At 44.1% G+C, this 25,524-nt stretch overlaps 1 protein-coding gene across 2 annotated transcripts in view; it reads right to left on the reverse strand.

Annotated features, from left to right (window-relative positions):
• Nucleotides 1–25,524, reverse strand: part of inpp5d (inositol polyphosphate-5-phosphatase D) — a 136,661-nt gene that overhangs the window by 83,517 nt on the left and 27,620 nt on the right. For both annotated transcript variants that reach the window (XM_073040773.1, XM_073040774.1), the window contains exons 3-5: nt 9,128–9,272; nt 6,305–6,419; nt 3,457–3,597 (exon numbers count right to left, since the gene is read on the reverse strand). In XM_073040773.1, coding sequence (XP_072896874.1) covers nt 3,457–3,597; nt 6,305–6,419; nt 9,128–9,272 — 401 coding nt within the window. The remainder of the gene's footprint in view (nt 1–3,456; nt 3,598–6,304; nt 6,420–9,127; nt 9,273–25,524) is intronic.

Here is a 25,524-nt window from a genome sequence, read left to right on the forward strand (position 1 = left end):
ACAAAATCCCATTTGACATTAAAATGGCCATTGCTCGCATTCAGCATTTTGTCAAATGAGGTTCAAGGTCTGATGCTTGATACGTGCTGAATGAACTGACTCTAGTCAAGGTGCAATGACTTGGCTCAGTGTCGGCAGTAATGAGTTCTTCCCTTTGTTAGTATCAGTCACTCCTGTTGGAATGCATCGCAAAAGGACATGGGTAAAGAAAGAAAAGCAGGCTAGTCTGGTCAGGTTTTTGAGGACTGAAATAAAAGAACTTTATTCACCTCTGGTCTTGGTCACATCATCTTTCTGTTTTGCTTTTGGCAAACCCTTGCACTATAACTGAGTCAAGAGAATAAAGGGGAAGTGTTTCCCAAATTAGCTATTAGGGCCATCAGTTTGCACTTTTGCAAGCTTACCCAGAGGATAAATTTTTATTTCTTTATTTCTTCAATGAGAACAAATTCCACCAGCACTAATAACCCTGTACCCTCCATACTCCAGGTGAACTTGCAAAAGTGGAAACTAATGGCCTAAGCAGCCAACTTTCCCTTTATTCACTGAAGAGAGCTCAGTGATATTGTCAGAGCAGACCACGGACAGTATGCTCAAGACCAGAGATGAAAAGCAATTAAATTAAGCTTTTCCCATATTTCAGTTCAGTCCTCATTATATCATCTCTGCAGGATTAACTTGTTTTTCTGCCCTCTTCCAATGAAACCATACCTCCCTCTACTTCAGGATTTGGCTACGGGTTCTACTCCTAGTCTTGAACATTTACTCTTGGGTTTAGTCATTATTTACTCTCCAAAAGTGGAGTTACTTCCTTTGACTAGCCTCCTGCTTTCCCTTCAACAACGTGTAACCTTCTGTGAAGACCCAGTTCAGACAAGGCCTGGATCCTCCCCCCAACCCCAAAGAGGCTCTCCTCACCCTGCCTTACACTCACACCATCTCACCTCTAACCTTCAATTGTTTTCCTTTTCCCATAATCTCTATTTTTAGATCATAGACCATAGGACATAGGAGCAAAATTAGGCCATCTGGCCCATCGAGTCTGTGTCTCTATCAATTTTGCCATCAGTCTTCTTAATGTTCCAATTTTATTCCTTCTAAACTATAAGGGATTAGATAAGCAAATACATGGAAAGACAGGTTGATTAGAAATACCACGGCTTTCTGAGCCGGAAATTATGTCTCAGGAATTTGACTGAACTCTTTGCAAAAATAACTAAGAAGGCTGATGAGGGCAGGGCAGTAGGTGTGGTTTTTAAAAATCGACTCCAATAAGGCTTTTGATAAGCTTCCGCATCGTAGGCTGCTGTGGAAAGTTAGATCACATGGGATCTAAGAAGAGGTAGATCACTGGACACAGAATTGGCTTGATGGTTGGAAGGGCAATGCTAGAATGTTGTTTTTAAGACTAGTGGCCCATGACTACTGTTGATACCCAGGGCTCAGTGCTGGGCCCATTGCTATTTGTCATACTGGTCAATGACTCAGATAAGAATGTACAAGTCAGTAAGTTTGCAAATGAACCTAAGTAGATGATGCCATTGACAGTGAAGATAGTTATCAGGATTTACAGAGGGATCTGATAAACTGGGTAAGTGTTGAGGAATGGCAAATGAAATTTAATTCTGATAAGTGAGAGGAGTTGCATTTTGAGTAGACAAATGAGCATGGGAGAGTTAGGGCCCTAGAGAGTGCTGCAGAACGGAGTGCCCTGAAAGCGATATTGCAAGTAGTTGAGGTGCTGAAGAAGGCGTTTAGCTTGCCGGCCTTCATCAGTCAGGGCACTGAGTTAAGAAGTTAGGATGTTAGGTGACAGTGAAAATGCATTTGGAGAATTGTGCTCAATTTTGGTCTCCCTCCTCTAGGAAAGATGCATTTAGTTGGAAAGAGTGCAGAGAAGGTCTACAAGAATGTTGTTGGGATTTGAGGGGCTGAGTTATAGGAAGAAGCTGAACAAGCTGGGAGTTTTTCCATCGGAGTCTAGAAGAATTAGGTGGTCTTATCGAGATGTATAAAATTATGAGGGGCATAGACAGGGTGAATGTGTAGTGTCTTTTTCCCAAGGCAAGGGAATCAAGAAGTGGAGGGCATCGACTTAGAGGAGAGATTTAATAGGAAACTGAGAGACAACCATTTCACTCAGGGAGTGGTCAGTATATGGAATGAGCTGCCAGAGGAAATGGTTGAAGCAGGTATATTAGCAGCACTGAACAGGTACTTGGACAGTTAGATGGATAGGAAAAGTTTGAGAGAATGGACAAAACACAGGCAAACAGTACTAGCTTAGATAGGAATCTTGGTTGGCAAGGACCAGTTGGGCTGAAGGGATTGTTTTGAGATCACTCTAGTACATCCCATTCCTACTGCATCTTGCTGCCTACTGCTTTGTCATCTTTGAAACCCATTCCAAACTCATTTTTTCTCAGGATCAGCAAACTGTGGAAAAGCTCTCTTCTCTCTGCCTTCCATGATTCCCACTATAACCTTTAAAAAATTCAAACTTCTTCACCAAACCACTTTATCCTATTTGCTCTATATGCTGACTGAGAAAACACATGGTGACTGCTAAGAGTGTCAGTGCTAACTGCAGATACTTGAGACCTATGTTCAGTTCGGCTACTTTGATTTCCATTCTTCTCCCACTCTGACCCCTTTGAAAGTGGCCTCCTGCACTGAAGCCCAACATAAGCTGGAGTAACAATACCTCCTTTTCCATCTGGGTGCTTTACCGACTTAATATTGAACACCCCAATTTTAGGCAACTCACCTTTTCCCCAATCGCCTAGGGCATATCCTCTTCTCATTGCTACCAATACGGAGGAGGTACAGGAGACCGAAGACACACACTTAATGTTTTAGGAACAGCTTCTTCTTCTCCGCCATCAGATTTCTGAATTGACAATGAACCCAACTACTGCTGCCACAAAACAGCAAATTTCATGACGTATGCCTGTGATAAATAAACCTGCTTCTGATTCTTCCCTTCTCTGCACCAGAGCCACTGTTAGTTATCGATATGCAATATTCTCTCAGTTTACCTCTGTCCACTGGTAAACCCTACAATGCTGGGCATGACCCACAGCTACACATAGCACAAGGCAAAGAAGCATAATCTGCCTCTGGAAGCCACATCAACCCCAATTCGACTCAGTCTATTGGAGATATTCCTTTTCCCTTTCTATTCTCCGCTCAACTCACTGCAATTTAAAACTAATTTGTTTTCTCTCTTTCCCAGTTTTGACAAAAGCTCTCACACCGGAAACAGTGACTCTGTTCCTCTTTCCACAGATGCTACCTGGCCTGATGAACATTTTCAACAGCTTCTGTTTTTGTGCCGTGCAATGGACTTGCGCAGAGTTGCTCTCAGAGCCCTGCATGCAACGGTCTGCTGAGGATTAGTTGGTGTACACCACGAATTTATCCTTGAAACTGCTGCTAAGTGGAATACGTGCTTACCTGTTGAGACCTTTGGTGAGTATGCCGAGCAAAAGCCTCAGCTGCCACAACTCTGTGGATGTGCCGTTGACATGTTCAGCATCCTTGAGCACACCCCGCTGAACGTAGTCACGGAGAGCCTCCTGAAATCCAGCTGGGACCCTGAAACATTAGAGAGTCCAAAGGTGCACATGGTTACATCTTAAGCAGAACTTTCTGCTCTGAGGAAGACTGCAGAACTAACTTGATTGTATAGTATCTTTCAAGTGTCCATTTTCCAATAGGAACAGAGCATCCCCTCCGTAGAGACATGCACTACTAACCAGTGACCTAAAGGGAGTATCGCTAGGCTTGTCATTACCAAATTCTGGTGTGGTACTAAATAGTGTTTGTATTGGAGGTTGAGCTGGGGGAGGCTGAGCTCTGATATTAAGGAACTTCATTCTTAATTTACTTTCCAAACCCTGCTGCCCCCCGTTACCAGTTGTAGGTTCACCTCAAACCAGCTACTTTAGTATCTTCTGGAGGAACGTCACTGCAGCTCTGAGCACAGTGGCTCAGACACACTGGACTTCTGGTCACCCTACGTAGGTTCACATGGTAGATCTGGGTGGGAGCACAACATCAAGATGATGAGATCAATTGGAACAGAAAGGTGGCCTTGATAAGTGCACTGCCACTTCAGAAACATTCCACAAAGTCGAGAGAGGCTTGTGAGCTGTGATGCAGTTTGCCTCATCCTCCTCAGCAACATCACTATCCAGTGACGGAAAGATGTGGGAGAGGGGAAGACAGCGCCTTGAAAGATGAACACAAAGAGAGGAAGAGTGGAGAAACAAGATACGCTGAGTGATGTTGGTCTGCAGGGCAATGGAGATTAGGACCCCATCTCTCCCCCCCATACCATCTGATATCTTCCCCAGTGAATGACAATGTGTTGCCTGTGGTGAACTACATATACCTGTCTGGACACGTCCCCTGCTGACTGCTCCTGTGGCTCCTCCCACTGACCCTTGTAAAAAAGGCAATTGAGGCCTGAGCCCGGCCCTCATTCTCCAGGATGTAGTATGGTGGTCAACTATTGCTTGTTCTTTCTTCCAGTCAATTACGTCTCAGAGAGAGTTATTGATGGTGCATCATTGCCTTAGTCCTGAATGGACCTTACAACCAAGTCCATTGTATTTTTATTTAGTGCTTCCTTTGCAAGAGGAGTCACTGAATGCTGGACTACATTAACATAGAAAATTAGAAAAGTATTGGATCAAGCACATCAATCATATATAGCATGATACCACAGGAACAGGCGCTTCAGCTCACAGTTATACTGAACTAATTGAACTAAATGCTTAAATAAACTAATCCCTTTTGTCTAAACAATGCCATTTCTCTATTCTCTGCACATTCATGTGCTTTTCTAAGAGCCTCTTTAAAAACCTCTATTGTATTTGTTTTCACCGCCACCCCTAACAGCATATTCCTGGCACCTACCACCCACCATGTAAAACACTTACCCCATGCATTTCCTTTGAATATACCCCTTCTCGTCTTAAATGCATGCCCTCACATATTAGAAATTTTGACCCAAAGAAAAAGATATTGGATGTTTAGTCTCTCTATGCTTTTCATAATTTTATAAGTTTCTATCAGGTCTCCTCTCAGCCTCCACTACTCCAAAAACAACCCAAGTTTGTTTATTAGCCAATATTAGCTATTCTCCCTCTAGCTGTCCTCTTGGTCTTGATGTATTCTCCCTCTTGTTGCCCTCTTGCTCTTGATAGAATGCCTTGGGATTCCCTTTAATTCCATTTGCCAAAGATTTTTCATGGCCCCTTCTGGACCTCAACATTCCCTTCTTGGGTCCTTTTCAATCTTCTTTATAATCCTCAAGGACTCTGCTTGATCTTAGCTTCCTAAACCTTCCATAAACTTGCTTTTTCTTCTTGAGTAAATGCATCACCACTCTTGTAATCCAAGGCTCCTTACCTTGCTATCCTTCGTACTGGAATGTATATCCTATGGTCTTGTCCCTATATCTTATGGTCTTATGAGAGGTTGACAGGTTCTTGATTGGTCAAGGGATGAAGGAATAAGGGGAGAGGCAGGAGAGTGAGGCTGAGAGGAAGATGGATCAGTCGAGAAGAAATGGCGGAGCAGACTCAAAGGGCCAAGTGAGCTAATTCTGCCCTTATATCTTATGGTCTTATCAACATACTTGTCCTGTACTCTATGCAGTTGGTCTTTTTAAAAAAATCCTCCATGTCAGGTGTATACTTGCCAATGAACTCTCCCTAGTCTCTGCCATAATACATCCTGCCACGACTTAATACCCTCCCATAGTTATCCTTATTCATAGCTATTTTAAAACACAAGGAACTGTGATTTCTATCCAGTTCTCCCACTGAAAGGTCAGCAACCTGGACAGGTTTCTTTTCCAATACCAGGTCCAGTAGGGCCCCTGCTCTAGTTGGACTATCTACATAGTGATTTAAGAAATATCTCCACAGATGAGGGGTCTTTAGTCCAAAGTGCCTGCTAGATGTGGTCCCACCAACATCTACTATCACTGTTAGCATGTTGACCTGTATCTGAGTACATAGGACAGACAGGAGGACAGTACCAGTATTAAGGCTCAACTTGCTGCAACATTCTCTTAGCAAATACTGGTCCATCTGCTGAGAGGTAGGCAAGGAAATGGGCAGATGTTTGTCCAGCTTGGGATATGGGGAGAGCAGGAGTAGGGAAGTAAATGTAGAATATATTCAGATCTCAGCCTTTCCTAAGCCAACACCCATTTTCTACCCCCCCCCCCCCACCAATCCTTCCAAGGCCGACTGCCCACTGTTCTCAGAGGTCAGTTTCAGCTACTTACATTGTCAAAGCTCCTGTATCCACTCCTTCAAGACGCTGTGCGAGGATCTCGTTGACCAGGGTCTGGTTAACATCGCACTTGGTCTCTGTGCGAGAGTCAGTGACATCAGCCGCACCTTCAAAATGCCAAGACAAGTAGCTGTTAGGATCGCCTCTTACTGAATATCAGGATAAACCTTGGATGAAGGTGTATAAAAAACACAGCAGCTCGGTTCCAATGGAACACACCTATTGAATTCTCCAGGGTGCACATATCTGGGGGGAGGGTGTGTCAGATAGTGGGGGCTTTGTGCTCAGCATTCTCCCTCTCACATTCGGACCAGACTACAACATTAGATCAATAAAGTATGGCACTAGCTTTAATAGGTTTTGCAGCAAGTCAAGCAAAGCTCAGCATCACAGCTACACTCAACCAAGACCCAGGGGAACCCTAGAGTTCAGGGTCCAAAGTGGAAAATGGAGACACAGGAGACAGCAGACGCTTAAATCCGAAGCAACAAACAATTTGCTGCTGGAATCCAGTGGGTTGAGCAGCATCTGCAGCAGGAAGGGGACTGTTGATACTTTGGATTGAAACCCTATATCAGGAGAAGGACGAGGGATAAGCAATATAAAGAGGAGAAGGGGAATAGGGACAGGTGACTGGTAGACCAGTCTCCGCCCTCTCGCTCTCTATACTGGCTACCTCTCTGCACTCTCAGTCCTGATACGGAGTTTTAACCTGAGGTGTTGACAATTCCTTTCTCCCCTCAGACTTGCTGAGTTCCTCCAGCGGGTTGTTTGTCGCTCCAAAATGGAAAACCAATTTCATTGTTGTTCCTGTCACAATCTACTCCAACAAGTTAACCCACCTGTTCTACACCATTAGTCAGATGACATCCTCATGTTTCATTGTTGTATTCTTTAATTCAGGACATGTGTTTCAAAAGAGAGTTAACAGACTGTTTAAGCTCTGAGGCCACAAGAGCTGAGCTCTATCCTGTCCTCAGAAAGCTGTCGGTGTATGCAGATACAGGCTCAGTGGGCAGAAATAATGGGCCGACCTGGAAAGGCAGGTTTGTAGAATTAATCTGGTCAATTTCTGACACCTTCCTCCCCTTTCTCAATCTCTGGAGACAGCTTATTTACTGATGGCTATTATAAACCTACTGACTGTCACAGCTACCTGGACTATGCCTCTTCCCACCCTGTTACATGTAAAAATGCCATCCCCTTCTCTCAATTCCTCCATCTCTGCTGCATCTACTCTCAGGATGAGACTTATCATTCCAGAACAAAGGAGCTGCCCTTCTTGTTCAAAGAAAGTGGCTTCCTTTCCTCCACCATCAATGCTGCCCTCACCTGCATCTCTTCCATTTCACGCACATCTGCCCTCACCCCACCAGGGATGGGCTTCTTCTTGTCCTCACCTACCATCCCATCAGCCTCCACGTCTAGCACATAATTCCCTGTAACTTCCGCCATCTCCAATGGGATCCCACCACCATGCATAACTTTCCTTCCCCCTAAATCTGCTTTCCACAGGAATTGGTCCCTACGCGACTACCTTGTCTATTTGTACCTCCCCACTGATCTCCTTCCTGGCACTTATCCTTGCAAGCAGAACAAGTGCTACACCTGCCCCTACACCTCCTCCTTCACCACCATTCAGGGCCCCAGACAGTCCTTCCAGGTGAGGCGACATTTCACCTGTGAGTCTGTTGGAGGCATCACCGATATACAGGAGGCCACACCCAGAGTACTGGATATTGGTGACACTCAACGTAGATTGGGAGATTGCCTCTCTGAGCACTCGTTCTCTGTCTGCCAAAAAAGCAGAATCTCCCAGTGGCCACCATTTTAATTCCCATTCCCATTCCGATATGTCAGTCCACGGCCTCCTCCACTGTCACGATGAGGCCACATTTAGGTTGGAGGAGCAACACCTTGCATTCTGTCTGGGTAGCCTCCAACCTGACGGCATGAATATCAATTTCTCAAACTTCCAATAATGGCCCCCCTCCTCACCATTCCCATTTCCCTCTCTCACTTCACCTCCTTGCCTGCCCATCACCTCCCTCTAGTGCTTCCCCCCTTCCCTTTCTTCCATGGCCTTCTGTTCTCTCCTCTCAGATTCCCACATCTCCAGCCCTTCATCTCTTTTACCAATTGACTTCCCAGCTCTTTACTTCACTCCTCCCAGTTTCACATATCACCTACTACCTTTCATTCCTTCCTTCCTCCCTTCCTTCCACTTTCTTACTCTGGCTTCTCATCTTTTTTCTCCAATTCCAATGAAGGGTCTCAGCCCGAAATATTGACCGTTTACTCTTTCCCGTAGATCCTGCCTGGCCTGCAGAGTTGCTCCAGAAGTCTGCGTGAGTTACATGCCCACCCTATTGGGGTGAAAGGGCACTAGCCCAGGGCAACTACAGCTTACTTTCCTGGGGTGTTCAGCTGGAACTAACCACGGTTCACTGGAAGGCATGGTAGCAGGGTTGGTCTCTCAGGATCAGAGGCCTGGGTTCAGTCCTGAGACATGGTGCTGTCCTAGTGGAGTTTCCGGTTCTCCCCGTGCCTGCGGGGTTACTATTCCCTCCCACAGTCCAAAGATGGTCGATTAGTTTAAGTGGCCCTTGCTGGGCAGGTGAATGGTAGAATTGTAGGGGTGGGGGGAATTGATGAGAATGTGAAGAGAGTAAAATGAGTTCAAGTAGGATTGGTATAGAATGGGTTCTTGGCAGTCAGTAGGCTGAAGGGTTGGTTTCCATACTGTCTCTCCCCCCCCCCCCCCCTCCATGATTTATTAACACCAGTTTACAAAGCAGTTTGATGCTCCCATTACCTGCTTCTGTCTCTGGACTCTCCACCTCTTCTACTCGCTCCACAGGATACCGCAGGTGAGTCACCAGCCCCATATTCTCTTGCTTATAATATTCAATCAGGTCGGGCATCTTTTCAAAGTTCTTCGACTTGATCCCCGCTGAGGACTGTGAACAGATATACAATATTTACCAGAACGGTCAGCAGCTTCAGTCCTCACATGTGGTACTGATCCCCACCACCTTGCCTGTTATACCCAGAACCTCCAGGGTCACTCACACAGCAACTCAAGGCCGTTGGTGTGGTTTTGCTTTTTCCGAACCACAAGGGCTCGGTCCAGCTCACACTTCTTCCTTTTTCAAGCTAGGCTAGTTGCAAATTGCGTGAGGCAGGCAATCATATAAAAAACCCTAATCTCACATACCCTGAAACTCATACATGGGATCAAAGCTTCAGGCATCATAAGCAATTCAAGAAGGTGGCTCACTACCACTCTCTCCAAAGAAATTATGAAGGACCCCACACAACCCTCACACAAACTCTTCTCCCTCCTGCCATCTGGAAAAAGGTACCGAAACATTTGGGCTCTCACGACCAGACTGTGCAACAGTTTCTTCCCCCAAGCCATCAGACTCCTCAATACTTGAGTCTAGACTGACATTGTAATGTGTCCTCTACTGTGCCTACTGTCTTGTTTATTAATTATTGTACTGCCCTGCATTATTTTGTGCACTTTATGTAGTCCTGTGCAGGTCTGTAGCCTAGTGCAGTTTTTATGTTGTTTTAGGTAGTCTAGTGTAGCCTTGTGGTGTCTCACATAGTCTAGTGTAGTTTTTGTGTTGTTTCATGTAGCACCAGGGTCCTGGAGGAACGTTGTTTCATTTTTACTGCGTTCTGTACCAGCAGTTTATGGTCAAAATGACAATAAAAGCAACTTGAACTTGAACAGTGGGTGCAGACAACGATGCAATTTGAGTGTCAGCCCTTTGAGCATGCAATTTTAGGAGAAATGGTTGCAAAGTCTACTTGTTCTCTGGATAGAAAGGAACTTTCACTTCTCTTCCAGTGAGGCGGAGAATTTTACGTGCTCACTACTACTGATGTCATTGAGAATTCTGTCAGAAAAGGCTTGTGGGCTGGGAAGAACTGAACGGATAAAGGAAGTTAACTTGGTAGCCACAGAGTGTCCCAAAATATGCACAAAATTGTTCTGCTTCAAGTTAATTTGACTTTTAACAGAACAGCACCATTTTATTTGCAAGCTGTTAATACACTTCTAGCTCAGCAGAATTCCATAAAGACCTGTTACATATCCTGTCTGATCTTCCAACCAAATTAGCTTAATTTGCCACATAGACATTAAACTACAGAGTGAAATATGTTGTTGTGTCAACAACATAGTCTGAGGATTGTGCTGGGGGCCGCCCCCAAGCGCAGCCACGCTATGGTACCCAGTCAGCATGCCCACAACTCACTAACCCTAGCCAGACATCATTGGACTGCGGGAGGAAACCAGAACACCAGGAGGAAACCCACACAATCACAGGGAGAGCGTACAAACTTCTCTCGGACAGCCGTGGAAATTGAATCCAGATTGGTGATCTGTAACGTGCTGTATTGGTGCTGTAATGTGACACTACCCTTCCGTGTCACCATTTATGATACAGGAATTGAACAGGGGGTGTGGAAAATTACAGGCAACCTGCGCGTGAGTGTTTTCAAAAGTGTGGAGGAAGATGAAAGGGCCTAAACTGCATTCCATCCCCAGCCACTATGTGACAGAGGACTCTCTGATATAGGGGCTGTTCACAGGGTCGCACATGGAGACAAACATTGAGTGCTGCCGCCAGATCATCAATTCGGTGAAAGACTCTCTTTGGTCGGCCTGAAGCTTGTTGGACTGCCAGCACATCGAGATGTCTGTGGCAGAATGCTGCCAACTGGCTCATCCAGGCTGCAGGATTACATGCTGAGGGAAACACTGAAGTTTGGTGCAGTCACCGGTGGAGAAGGACCACAATATGGAGTTCTTCTCTTGTTGAAGGGAGCAGCTGGGTGGGGAGAGGAAGTGGCTTACACTGGACAGCAATTTTTTTTTATTTTGTGGTGACGAACTTGAAGTTGAAAACAAATATAATTTTATGATACTTGTCTAGTAGGAATTTGGAGAAACACAAAATTAACTTTTATTGAATATAAAGGGTTTAATTGTATATCACTTTGCAATAGTTCTACTAAGCTAAAACTGTTTTGTTAATTTTTATTTGTACTCAGTGTCTGAGACTTCTCATTTAAGTGTCTAACAATATTCAGCCAACATTTATAGATTCCAGTTGCCCTCACACCGTTTCTCCATGGCTGCAATGTCCTGGCGAAATCCTTCACCATGCTCCCCACTGACAGTGCCAAGATTTGCAAGGAAAACATCTAAATGGGAATGCAGGAAATGAATCTTCTGTGACATGTTGCACTCCATGATTTATGTATGCTGGAAGCATGTTATCAACCAGCTGCACGTAGTTTGGTGCTCTGTAGTTGCCAAGAAAAATTTCAACAACATCCTTGAATGCCTTCCATGTGATTCTCTCTGGTCCCACTAGAAGTTCTTCGAATTGCTTGTCATTGATGACCCGTTTGATTTGTGGACCAACAAAAATGCCTTCCTTAATCTTGGCATCAGTTATTCTGGGAAACATCTTTCTCAAGTATCAAAATCCTTCATGGAAATGTTTGTGCCAGACGACAGCAGATTCTATCCTTGCAGTCTTCCATCCAACTCAGGTTTTGCCTTTGACAAATCCAAGTCTCTGACCAGGTCATTCAATTCAGAATAAGTTATCAGGCTTACTAGACATAAAGGGTTCAGCATCACAATGAATTTCCATTCCTGGCTCGTGCATCATGGCATTTTCGTCAGCCCCCTCTGGACTCCTCGTCGCTGATGGCTTTGGTACTGGAAGACTATCACCATGTGGCACAGGTCTCATGGCTGAAGGGAGACCGGGGTATTCGATGGATTTCTTGTTATTAAGCAGAGAAACCAGACACACTGGTCAGACAGAAGTAGCAGTCTGTCACATGATCCTTCTCCTCTCTCCATACCATCAGGACAGCGAACGGCACTGAATTCAGAGCATCTCTGAGCCAGGCTCTAAGATCAACAGCTCATGTCGCTCAACTAATGTGAGGAACCCAAGCTTTGACTTAGGAACCAATTTTACACCCAATGTAGAGCTCATAGGCTTTCATAATAAGAGGAGTCATGCTCTCTGAGATTTAACTGTATACTCACTACAAACATCACGGCTGTTGCAACATTGGTGAGACATTTTGCAATCTTAAATACTCCCAAAAATACAATTACTTTATTATAATGGGTACACACAATATGCTATGGGCATAGAGCATACACATCAATGGGATCGCAAACCGATATACCTGTAAACACAATGTGTAGAGAGGAGTGTGCACAATGCTTTTATAGTCTTTTGAAAATCCATCCTGCCTAATCTGTCTTGAACAAGATAGATAATCTGTCTTGAACAAGATAGAAAATCTTTCATCCTACATTGTGGACAACATTTTAAATGACTTGAATTATGAATTGAAATCACTAATATTGTTGTTGGTGTTCCTTTCCACACCTTGTGATGCATCAGGCAGCAAACTTGCCATTTCATTGTGTTTTTTAAACAAGGCTGACCACAAACTCGATGCTAAACCCAGCGCAGTTGGAAAGCATGCAAGGAGTCGGCCGGATCTGAACCCAGGTCCACTCGCCTCAAGGTTCAGTGCAGATACCACTACACCACCGGCCGACAGAACAGATATTGGTGATCACAAAATAATGGTGCGCGATAGGAAAATTTCATGGTGATTTTCATGATCAGCAGCCCAAATTCCATGAGTGCACTCTGAAATATTCAGGAAGCAAATCATTTTGTCCAGTGTAATTATAATATTTAATATAAAAACCCAGAGCGCCACATAAATGGCAACAGTGCTAGAACAGTATGGAAATGGGTGGATGGTTTATTCTGATAAATAATATTTTATTGTCAACAAAGTTTATTTTGTTAAGTAATGTTACCATCCATTTATCTTTCTCTCTGGTCTAGATGAATATCAACCTCAAGGATGCTTTTGCTTATGGACCCTTATTGCAGTGTCTTTTCTTTTGGTCTTAGTTTTGATTAATTCTATACCATGGTTTCAAAAGAGCTTAATGCTAGTCAATACAAGCACATCCTTAAATGACCCCTTTGGTTTCAAACACGAGAAAATCTGTAGATACTGGAAATCCAAGCAACACACACAAAATGCTGGAAGAACTCAACAGACCAGGCAGCATCTATGGAAAAGACTAAGCTGTGTCCCGATGAAGTATCTCGGCTCAAAGTGTGGACTGTTTTACTCTTTTCCATAGATGCTACCTGGACTACTGAGTTCCTCTAGCATTTTGTGTCTGTTGCTTTGTTTTTTCTATAGGTTTTTCCATCTTGATCTAGTGATCTGTGTTAATGACGCAAACATGCCAGAACAAGCCGGATCTCCCAGTGGCCACCCATTTTAATTCCACTTCCCATTCCCATTCCAGTATGTCCATCCATGGCCTCTTCCACTGTCGTGATGAGGCCACACTTAGGTTGGAAGAGCGATATCTTGTATTCCATTTGGGTAGTCTCCAACCTGGTGGTAAGAACATCAATTTCTCAAACTTCCGGTAATGCTTCCCACCCCCTTCACCATTTCCCATTCCCTTTTCCATCTCACATCTGCTTACCCACCCATTGTCTCTCTCTTTTTCTTTCTTCCATGGCCTTCTGTCTTTTTCACCAATCGACTTCCCAGCTCTTTACTTCATCCCTCCCCCTCCTGGTTTCACCTATCACCTTATGCTCTCTCACCCCTCCACCCGCCTTTTAAATCTACTCCTCAGCTTTCCCCTCCAGTCCTGTTGAAGGGTTTTGGCCCAAAATGTCAACTGTATTTTTTCCCCATCATAGATGCTGCCTGGCCTGCTGAGTTCCTCCAGCATTTTGTGTGTGTTGTCATAATTATAGGCTTTTTTTTCTAAACTTACAATCATTCAAGTACATATTTAGCATGTGGAAGGAACTGCAGTTTGAAGTGTCTTTCATGCTGTTTATAGAGCAATGTACCACTAGTCAGCAGATTGCTCATCCTCCATTCAGCATCTGCCATGTTCCCTCAAGTAGAGGTTCCTTACTCCAGGTCCTAGCAGATGACTTTTTCCATGAGTTGAAGTTAACTTCTTATACAAGGGTACAGGGAACTTCAATGCTCTCAGCCTGTCATGGGCCACTGAATTGAATTGGATTCAATTGACTTTATTACTTACATCCTTCACATACATGAGGAGTAAATCTTTACGTTACATCTCTGTCTAAATGGACAATTTATAATAACTTGTAATAAATAGTATGTACAACAGGACAGCCAATATAACATAGAAATAAAATTGTATCAGCCTGAATTAATCAGTCTGATGGCCCGGTGGAAGAAGCTGTCCCGGAGCCTGTTGGTCCTGGCTTTTATGCTGTGGTGTCGTTTCCCAGATGGTAGCAGCTGGAACAGTTGGGGACTCAGGTCCCCAATGATCCTTCGGGCCCTTTTCTCACACCTGTCTTTGTAAATGTCCTGAATAGTGGGAAGCTCACATCCACAGATGTGCTGGGCTGTCCGCACCACTCTCTGCAGAACCCTGCGATTGAGGGAAGTACAGTTCCCAAACCAGGAGGCAGCCGGCTGATGTAAAACAGGTGCTGTTGTGCTTCAGGAATGTCATTTAGATAACAAGGAGCAATGGGTCAACATTGAGGTGAAGTGCTGCAGCCATGACAATCTCCTCCGCTCAGCAGCTGCTGCCTAGCTTTACAAGACACCTTTCACTATTTTTAACCAAGGGCTGTCTGATGCGTTATGCAACTGTTATGACTGAATTGTCAGCGCTCAGTACAAGCTGTGAGACAATGAAGTGCACCGTGGCAAGGCCATTGTATTTGATTGACTGGGACTGTCACGGAGCAAAGAGGAAGGTGTGGTGTGCTGAGTAATACCAAAGGGCTTCAGTGCAGCTGGTGGAAAATTTCTTTGCAAGATTGCATCTCAGAGTTGTACAGTGAGAGACTTGTACCTTGCTGTAAAAAGCCACAATGTCAAACAGATTTGTACCCCGTGATCTGGAGCAAGGCTGGCGGGGGGGGGGGGGGGTGGATGGGGAGAGGTCAAGGCCTCGAGGTGATGTGTTCTTTGCCCCATTTACAAAGGCCTTTTGTCTGCTCCGGGTTCAGCGGTTTCTCAGCTGCAAACTGAAGGTCCCTTCTCTGCTTTATGTGATGATGGACCAGGCATTCCCAGGAGTTTGTGGGATGTTGAATTTCTTCAAGAGAGAGCTCTGAACAGGTCCTCAATCTTTTCCTCTGTCCAGCTGGTCATATCTTCTCAAAACAGAGCTCAGAGCAGAGTCCAACTTGGGAGTGTGGCAGCGGGCATGGGAAAGACATTAACCTGGTAAACATGGCGACTGGAGTAACTCAGACCTCAGTCCTCACATAAAGCCAGGCAGCTGCAGTTAATCGGAGGGAACTGTACTGGTTGCAGCACTTGGAATTGATTTTTCCAGTGCCTCCATATGTAGCTCAGTTCTGAGAAGCCTATAGGATGGCCGTGTTTACTACCACCCTAAAGACTGTGACTTCTATATCTGATCTGGATCACTGCACTGGAGGCCACAGTGGTATCACTTCACAAGATACAGACCTGGAGGGTACATGTCTGTTTAACAATGGAGTATCTTTCCACTGGGCACAGATCTCTCACTGTACAACTCTGAAATGCAGAGTACTTATCTTTCACTTTGTAACCCAGTTTCTTTCTCTACAGCGTGTACAGATCTGCCAATTGGTAACACTGGAGGATTGAGCTCTGGGTACGCACTTTGCTACCCAGCTAACTGAAATTTCAAAGAACTTTGTTTTAAAAAGCGCGGTTGTTACAACCATAATGGGTTATGAGGTTCTTTGAATTACCACTCCTGCCCTGTCTTGTGCCTCAGCGTTTACTGCAGTTCAAAGCAGTAAAGCACGTGACCTTGAGGGGTTCCCAGATATGGCTGATGCAGCTATTTAGAGTGGTGTGGAAATTTATTCTGCTTCCTGGTTTATGTGGGTGGCAAATGTCTGCACATGCTTTCAAAGAAATATAGATTTTAATTTTTTGCCTAAGTGCCCTGGAGTTCTCCCTTCTAGATTTAGAGCTTTACATCACAAAACCAGCTTTATAGCCCAGCTGGTCCCCGCCAACCAATAATCCCATCAATGTATCCGATTTTCTGGCAATTGGCCCACTTCCATCAAACTCTCCTATTCATGCACCTGTCTGCATGCTTTTTTTCTTAAAAGTGTTCTCAAAGCACCTGCCTTAAGCACCTCCTCTGGCGGCTCACTTCATATCTGGGTGGAAAAGTTGCCTCTTGGGTTCCTATTAAATATTCACCCCCCCCCCCTTGCCCTCTACTGATTCTTCAACCCTAGGAGAGAGGCCTCTGACAGTAACTGCACACTTTGAGGTCTGCATTACATTCAGTAGGAACATATTATGTAGTACATTTTCAGCCTCCTCTTTCATTTACAATATTTTAATCACTGAACACAATTATAAGGGACCATTCAGCCCAATAGAGCAAGATGGCAACCCATTATAACTGGGAACTATGAGGCACCCCCTACAAGCCCCAGCCATCACAAGTCCCAGATTCAAACCTCACCCACATGAAGCCTCAGCCAGAAGCCTCACCCGCAACAAGCTTCAACCAAAATCCCCAGGGCACAAATTCCAATCAACCTGCAAGGCTCATCAAAATTCCCACCACAAAAAGCCCTGGCCACAAGTCCCTGATTACTGCAACATAATGTGACGTCCATTGGGTAGACAGTATAACTTCCCTCTAGAATCCACGGTGTAAATACACGGTGCAGCTTGGAAAATACAGCAAAGCATATTCTAACAGACACTGTAAATTTGCGAACCACCTCCTACAACCAGAACTGGAACAAGGGAGCCACTAAATGAAATCAGTGGGGTTGATACAGACGGGTGCATTTGTCTCCCAGCGATGGGCGGGTTCAAATAAACATCTAACTGAACATCTCAACAACAAAAAAAAGCAAGATTTTACACTTAATGAAGGACAACCAGAGGAGAGGGTTGAAAGCGAGACACACAGAACACTGGAGGATCTCAGCAGGTCAGGCAGCATCCGTGGAAAGGAGTAAACAGTCAACATTTTGTGCTGAGACCCTTCATCAGGATGGAGAAGGAAGGGGGAAGATGTCAGGATAGAGAGGTGGTGGGAGGGGAATGAGGCTAGCTGGAAGGTGATAGGTGAAGTCAGGTGGGTGGGAAAGGTCAAGGGCTGGAGAAGAAAGAATCTGATAGGAGATGAGAAAGGGAAAGAGGAGAGGACCCAAGGGGAAGCAATAGGGAGGTGAGAGGAAGTGAAAAGTGAGAGTGAGAATAGGAGGGAGTGGGAGGGGTGGGATTTGTTCACCAGGAGAAATCAATATCATGTCATCGGGTTGGAGGGTACCCAGATGGAATACAAGGGTGGCCTCATCTTGGCAAAGGAGTTGGCCATGGATCGACATGTCAGAAGGGAAATGGTTTTGCTCTGGTAGCAACAATGATTAATATTTCCTATTGATTTTTGAACTGTGGTCAGATAAAGAACACTCATTTTCTTCAGTTTAAAAAAAATCTTCCGTTAGCCTCAGAAACGAGAAAGTCCCTACTGTACAATAAATGCACTCTGGGAATAGGTAGCAGAGCCTGGATATTAACAGCTTACACATTGTAGGGAAGGGGGGCCAGGAGAGGTAGAGAGACTTGTGGTTTGCCACCCTTGGTCAGAGCAGGAAAGGGTTAAAGTCTCAATGTTGGTGTCATGAATCAGACATAAAACATGATCCCTAATCAGTTCAACCAGATGCTTCCGCAGGCAAAAGGACTCTTTTTAAAGAAAAGGCTAGTGAAATTAAAACCGTACTTTCTAATTGCAGGTCAATTTACTGATTGGACATCTCACAGAATGAGAAGTAGTTCACTGGTTTTAAAATGGCCCCAAGGGCTAGAAACAAGACAAATCTCCACTGAAGACTTCTCTCTCTCTCTAATGCAGCAAAATTGCTGGATGTGTTCTCTTTCAGACACACAGCCTTGGCTGCTCTCGCAGCTGGCTGAAGAGGTTTGCACCTGTAGTGTATTCAGTCTTTGAGAAGTATTGTAAATATATTCATTCACTAAAGTAAAACGAAGTACATGAGTTATTCTGCGCTCCCAAGCTTTTCCTTCAATTGATTTCTGGAGTTATAAAGCATAACAGCATCAACTAGACATGGCACATAACATATTCACCCAATGCAAAGCTGCAGGCAACAAGGTTTTTAAAAGGAGACCAGGGTGCTTCTCTCAGTGTGCAGGTCATTTTTTCTCCAAGGGAGAGAACACACACACACACGCACACCCCGCCCCCCAAAAAAAAAAACAGGCCATGCAGAATCAATGGAAGAGAATAAACAGTCGACGTTTTGGGCCGAGACTCTTCATCAGGACTTCAGACTCTGAACTTCAGGTATCTCAGCAAGAAGCTGAAGCCAAAGGTCAAATCTACTATGTTTGTACTAAATTGTGGAGAAGGTTCAAGACGATGGGCTTCTCCTGTTTTACTTCTTTATCGGTTTGGAATCATCTTGGAAAACAAAACGGTGCTGCGCAGTGCTTTGTCCAGCGCAGAGTAAAACTGCATCCATTTCCCAACCTCTCATTGAGAAGAGTTCCAGTAACAGCGGAAATTTTCTTCAGGTGTGGAATTCCTCCAGAGACTTCAGCAGTAGAGCAATGTCCAAAGTCCATCTCTGTAATTTTTAACTTCAGTGATCAGACAGATGTCAGCTCACATTCATCAGTCCTGCTTTCCCTGAAACCTTGCTATTTAAGGGGCCTACACTCAAGCAGTGAGATACAGCCTCATTCCCTTGCCAGGACTGCTTTGCCCATGCAGATCAGGGTCACAAGCACTCACAACTCTTGCAACTTGGCTTCATTCCAGGCTGCCACTGCTAATTTTGCCACATCTCACAGCTTGCTGCCAACTGCTGTAATAAAGTGTCCAAGCCATCTCCATAATGCATGAAAAGATTTCAATGACTCTTTTTCTGTTATTCACAGGAGTGGGCAAACTAGGGTTCCCCAAAGTGCAGTCAGGTACAGTAGGCACTCATGTCCTTAGAGGAACCTTCATGGCAATCTCTTACCAGGAATTGCTAGCTGAAGCTCTTGATTGCTCCCTTACACCAAAACCATGCCTCCTGCTGGTACTGTTGTTCAAACCCCTGATCCGCTGGGAAGTGTCCCACCAACTCCATCTCTCTCCAAATTACTGAAGCAGCCTGACTTTAAGCTGCAAGACTGCCTAGCAGCTAGAAAGATGCTGCGTGTGATGCATACATGATTCCCTCTCACAATGGACGTAATATAAAGCAGTAGGACACAAGAAACACAACAACTGATCACAAACCCTACTATCAAAGATCATGATCTTAATAGGCTAGGATACAGACACACAAAGCTATTAAAGTTGTGAAAAAGTATTAAAGATTTTCTGGGCTGGTTTCCCTCCATTTGTATGTGGACTTGTAATGCATATTTGGGCTGCCATGATTCCTGCAGCAATGAACAGTGACCACATCTCATTGGCTGTTGAATACTTTGGAATGCTCGGAGTGGATGAAAAGTATTGCAGAAACACAAATGTTTCGGTAATAAAGCCATGAATCATTTAAGTAAGGAACAAGTGCATCAGATTTAGTTGAAGAAACATCACCTGCCATGTATAAATGGCAATCCAGCAATTAAAAATGTTTATGAGGAACTACTTGGTGAGATAAAAAGGAAAATTTACGATAGATAAGGTAGCAATGGTAAATAGCACAAGGCACAGCTGCCAAGAGCAGCGTCATAATAGGAAGGGCCAAATACATTCAGTGATATGTCCATACTTTATTCCCAGGACTCAACACTCTCATTTTACATCCTGTTCAGGTGTACAAGATGATAAGAGGCATAGATCAAGTGGCTAGCCAGAGACTTTTTCCCAGGGTGGTTATGGTGTGTGTGTGTGTGTGTGTGTGTGTGTGTGTGTGTGTGTGTGTGTGTGTGTGTGTGTGTGTGTGTGTGTGTGTGTGTGTGTGTGTGCGCGCGCGCGCTTATTTAAATAATTCATTATTGGTTATATGTTTCAACATATGAATTGTATAATCATCACACATCACTGCTCGTTTCAGGTAAACATGAAGTTAGACTCGCATTTCAGACTCCCATGTCTTCATCTGAATTAGTTTAATGTTTTGAAGATACAAAACATAAAATTATGCCCCCTGGTATTTGTTAATGTGATTTGAGAAAAATATGGGCAGTGAGGGGGGTATGTCAGAGGCAAGTTGTTGTTGTTTGTTTGTTTCTTACGAAGTGAGTGGCAAGTGCGTAGAATGCCTTGCATGCCTTGCAGGGATGGTGGAAGAGGCAGATACGTTGGGGGCATTTACCAAATCTTAAGATAGGCACATGGATAATCGAAAAATGGAGGATTATATAGGGTGGAAGGGTTGGAGTGCCCTTAATGTTAAGTGGTCAACACAACATTGACAACATTGTGTGCTCTGCTGTTTTATATTCCATTTATATTAAAAATCTGGATTAATTCTGTAATGGATGAGTAGGTCAGAAAGCAGAAATTACATTTATATTTATTATGTTGAAAGACTGGAAGATGTTGAGCTTCCTAGACTTGGAAAAAAGACCTCGTAGAACCACAAGATTGTAAACAGTAATGAAAAAGGATAATCCAGATTAGGACTCACGGTTGAAAAGATTTATAAACACAAGAAATTGGTTATTAGATAACAAAAGTAAATTCTCAAGGATAATTGACAGTCATAGAAACTGGCCCTTCACCCCGTCTAGTCCATGCTGAAACCATTTAAACTGCCTATTCACTTTGACTTGATTCTCTCCAAATCCCTACTATCCACGTACCTATCCAAACTTATCTTAAACATTGAAATAGAGCTTGCGTGCACCACTTGAGCTGGTAGCTCATCCCACACTGTCTTGACCCTCTGAGTGGTTTCCCCTCATGCTCCCCTTAAACTTCTCACCTTTCACCCTTAACCCATAACCTCTGGTTGTAGTCCCACCTAATTGCAGTGAAAAAAGCCTGCTTGCATTTGCCCTATCTGTACACTCACGACAGAACAATTTAACATCAGAATAGATTTTTTCGTAATTGTTTCGTAATTCATTTTTAAGACTTAATGTTAATTGCCTGGAGAGGTGCTAATGAAGAGTCTTCCTCAACTATTGCAGTCTTTCTATAAAGGTACACGCACAAAATGCTGGAAGAACTCAGCAGACCAGGCAGCATCCATGGAAAAGAGCGAACAGTCAATGTTTTGGGCCGAGACCCTGCATCAGGCCTGAGAATTTTTACAGTTTACTCTTTTCCATGGATGCGTCCTGGCCCGCTGAACACTATGGGGACATTCCCTGCTCATTACACATTGGCGTTAGCTGTCGATTAATGCTTTTCCTTCCACCTAAAGACGGGTGGGATGAGAAAATTGCTCTGAGGAACTCCTGCAGTGGATGTTTTGGTGCTGGGTCATTGATATCAGTCAAGTAAAGGCACTTCCCTTATATGAGGTACAAGTCTAACCATTAGTGTATTGTTCCCTTGCTGCCTATTGACCAGAGTGCCTCAATGTTAAGGGGGAGTCACCCTCGCCTTTCTCTGGAATTCAAATCTTTTGTCCACGTTTGTGACAAGGCAATGACGATATCTGAAACCAGTGATCTCAGCAAAACTCAATATGGACATCTGTAAGCAAGTGCTGCTCGATAGCACTGGCAAAAGCAACTTCCTGACTTGCTGATGCTTGAGAGTAGGCTAGACATTAATTAGCTGGATGGGAGTCATCCTGCTTAGGACGTACCCGGCCATTTCCAACCAGTGCCATAATTACAATGGAACAACTAATGTTGAAACACAGGTCTCCAATCCTACATCTCAGCTGTTGTCTGGTTTCATGGCCAGTGCTCTCAGTCCTTTCTTCAGGTGGGGCTGGACACTCAATTCTGCAATTGCTTGGTTCTCAAAAGAAGCAAGATAGACCACATGCTCTGCAATTCTACCTGAACTTGCTTGCAAAGGCTTCAGCCTTTTCTTGAGCATTTAAATGCTGGAGCCTGTCAGCAGTGAGAGTCAGGTTAGGATGAATGTCCTTCCTCAACTACAGGAGACAGGAGCTTCAAAGAAGAGTGTTTATCACTTTAACTCTAACAGCAGAGCAACATTACATTTGGTGCTTAAACTCTATCAATACATGTCCTATCACTATACCCCTTTTACACAAGTACACTGCATTTTCTACCTTTTTTTTCTTATCCAGGTCAGTAATAGATTAATTGGTTGAGACTAATTGGTCAACAGCTTCTACATTATGATGAAAATCAGCTGCAGGTCCAGCAGATATGAAGACCAAAGTACCCAACTACAGCAAAGCTACAAATACAAGGAGAATATAATGTTCAAACTATACACCATTCTAACAAAATCACAACTTCTGGTGTGAATTCGGTTTGCTCAGGTACCACTAAACCTATCACAAGTCCTCACTGACATCTTTAGAATGTCTTTGGTGGAAAGTAAATGCTATCTTAGATTTTGGTTTAGTTAAGCAGACTGCAGGAAAAGATAACCACAGATGCTCAACCACACAGAATAAAACCAACTCAAACACTTTTACCTATTACTAGGTATGAAGAGCATGAAGTGCCATTTTCAAATGTTCAAATGACTTCTTTACTACTCAAGTCCCAGGATGACTTCAACAAAATCAAATCATTGGCCCCTATAAATAAACCCCATTGGTTTTGGTATGAATAAAGTGCACTAAACATCTGGAGCCTAGAGGACACTGTTGTGGACCTGCTCTCTTCCCTGATAATTCTTCCCTCTATTGTGCCTCACTTTAGTTTCATGAGAGCAATAATGTCCAACACTGAAGCTCCCAATACCTTCTCCACTCTTACACTGTAGATCTTTACTCTGTTATAAGAGGTATCCAAGACTAGGGAACATATGTTTAAGGTGAGCAAAAGGGTTAGAAGGGATCCAAGGAAGAATATTTTTCCTGTCTGGAATGCAGTCGATGGGATGAAGGCATAAAGTAACAAAATTTAAGTAGTTTCTGAATTAGCTCCTCAAATCACCCGGGCACAGTATGCCAAGTTCAAGTACAGAAGGGTGCTTGATCACCGGCATACACATGGTGAGCCAAAAGGCCAACTTCTATGAGGAACGAGTAGGATTTTGACTCTAAAATTATTATGGTAGTCAGTAGCAAACATATACTGAGGTGCACCGAGAGCCAGGCCTCTTTCAACTTTTAAAAAGCCAGTCTCCTGGTGTCCTGAATCATGGGTCCAATTCCATTGCTGGTGACCTGGGCTGCAAGACTCCGTTATATGGGATTTAACTGTGAAAAATCAAACATCACAGTTCATGTGAACCAAATTCGACCAGCAGTTACCGAGAACAGTAGACTGTGTAATAAATATATTTTAAAAGTCTTTCACAACTCCAAAACATCAGTCAATGAAAGCAAGCATGCAGGTGCAGCAGGCAGTGAAGAAAGCTAATGGCATGCTGGCCTTTATAACAAGAGGAACTGAGTATAGGAGTAGAGAGGTCCTTCTGCAGCTGTACAGGGCCCTGGTAAGACCCCACCTGGAGTATTGTGTGCAGTTTTGGTCTCCAAATTTGAGGAAGGACATTCTTGCTATTGAGGGAGTGCAGCATAAGTTCACAAGGTTAATTCCCGGAATAGTGGGACTGTCATATGTTGAAAGATTGGAGCGACTGGGCTTATATACACTGGAATTTAGAAGGATGAGAGGGGATCTGATTGAAATATATAAGATTATTAAGGGATTAGACACACTGGAAGCAGGAAGCATGTTCCCGCTGATGGGTGAGTCCAGAACTAGAGGCCACAGTTTAAGAATAAGGGGTAGGCCACTTAGAACAGAGATGCGGAAAAACTTTTTCACCCAGAGAGTGGTGGATATGTGGAATGCTCTGCCCCAGAAGGCAGTGGAGGCCAAGTCTCTGGATGCATTCAAGAGAGAGTTAGATGGAGCTCTTATAGATAGCGGGGTCAAGGGATATGGGGAGATGGCAGGAACGGGGTACTGATTGTGTATGATCAGCCATGATCACAGTGAATGGCGGTGCTGGCTAGAAGGGCCAAATGGCCTACTCCTGCACCTACTGTCTATTGTCTATCACAAACTACCTCACACAGTCCTAACTTAGGTTTAATCTGGAAATTAGTCAGGCTGGTGTTGCTCAATTTGATCTAACAAACCAGCAGTGAAATAATGACTAATAAGTTTGTTGTAATGGTGTCATCAAATTCGCAAAGACAAGATTACCACAAGATCCTTTAAGCAGAGTAGAGAGGACAGAAGTGCTTTGACTCAATCAGCACTTTCAACAAGGCAGGGGTATTCTCTCAGCGCCATAATTACAGTGCAGACTTGCATGTTTAAGTTCAAAGTACATGTAAGACCCATACACAACCCCGAGATTGCTTGCAGGCATTTACAGTAACTACAAGAAACACAACAGAACCAATGTCCAGCCCCAAAAGGGCAGACAGAAAATCAATATGCCAAAGCCAGCAAACTGGGCAATACAAAATAATTCAAAATAAATAAACAAGCAATAAATATCAAGAACGTGAGATGAAGAGACTTTGAAAGTGAGTCCAGAGGCTGTGGGAACTGTTCAGTAATGCAGCCAAATGAAGTTGAGTGAAGTTATTTCCTTTGGTTCCAGAGCTGGATGGTTGAGGGGTAATCAATGTCCCTGAACCTGGTGGTGTGGGCTCTCAGGGCCTTGCTCCTCCTTCCTGATGGTTGAGGGGTAATCAATGTCCCTGAACCTGCTGGTGTGGGCTCTCAGGGCCTTGCACCTCCTTCCTGATGGCGGTAGCAAGAAGAGAGCATGGCCTGGATGGTGGGGGTCCCTGATGATGGACGCTGCTTCCCTGCGATAGCACTCTAAGTAGATGAGCTCAGTGGTGGGAGGATTTTACTTGTGATCGACTGGGCCATATCCACTACTTTTTGTAAGATCTTTTGCTGAAAGGCATGTGTGTGCATACCAGGCTGTGATGCAGCCAGTCAATACAATCTCTTCCATACATCTATAGGAATTTGTCAAAGTTTCAGATGACATGCCAAATCTTCACAAGCTTCTAAGTAGTAGCACTGTCG

The sequence above is a fragment of the Hemitrygon akajei genome, chromosome 3 (genome assembly GCF_048418815.1).
Source record: "Hemitrygon akajei chromosome 3, sHemAka1.3, whole genome shotgun sequence".
In the NCBI taxonomy this organism is placed as follows: domain Eukaryota; kingdom Metazoa; phylum Chordata; class Chondrichthyes; order Myliobatiformes; family Dasyatidae; genus Hemitrygon; species Hemitrygon akajei.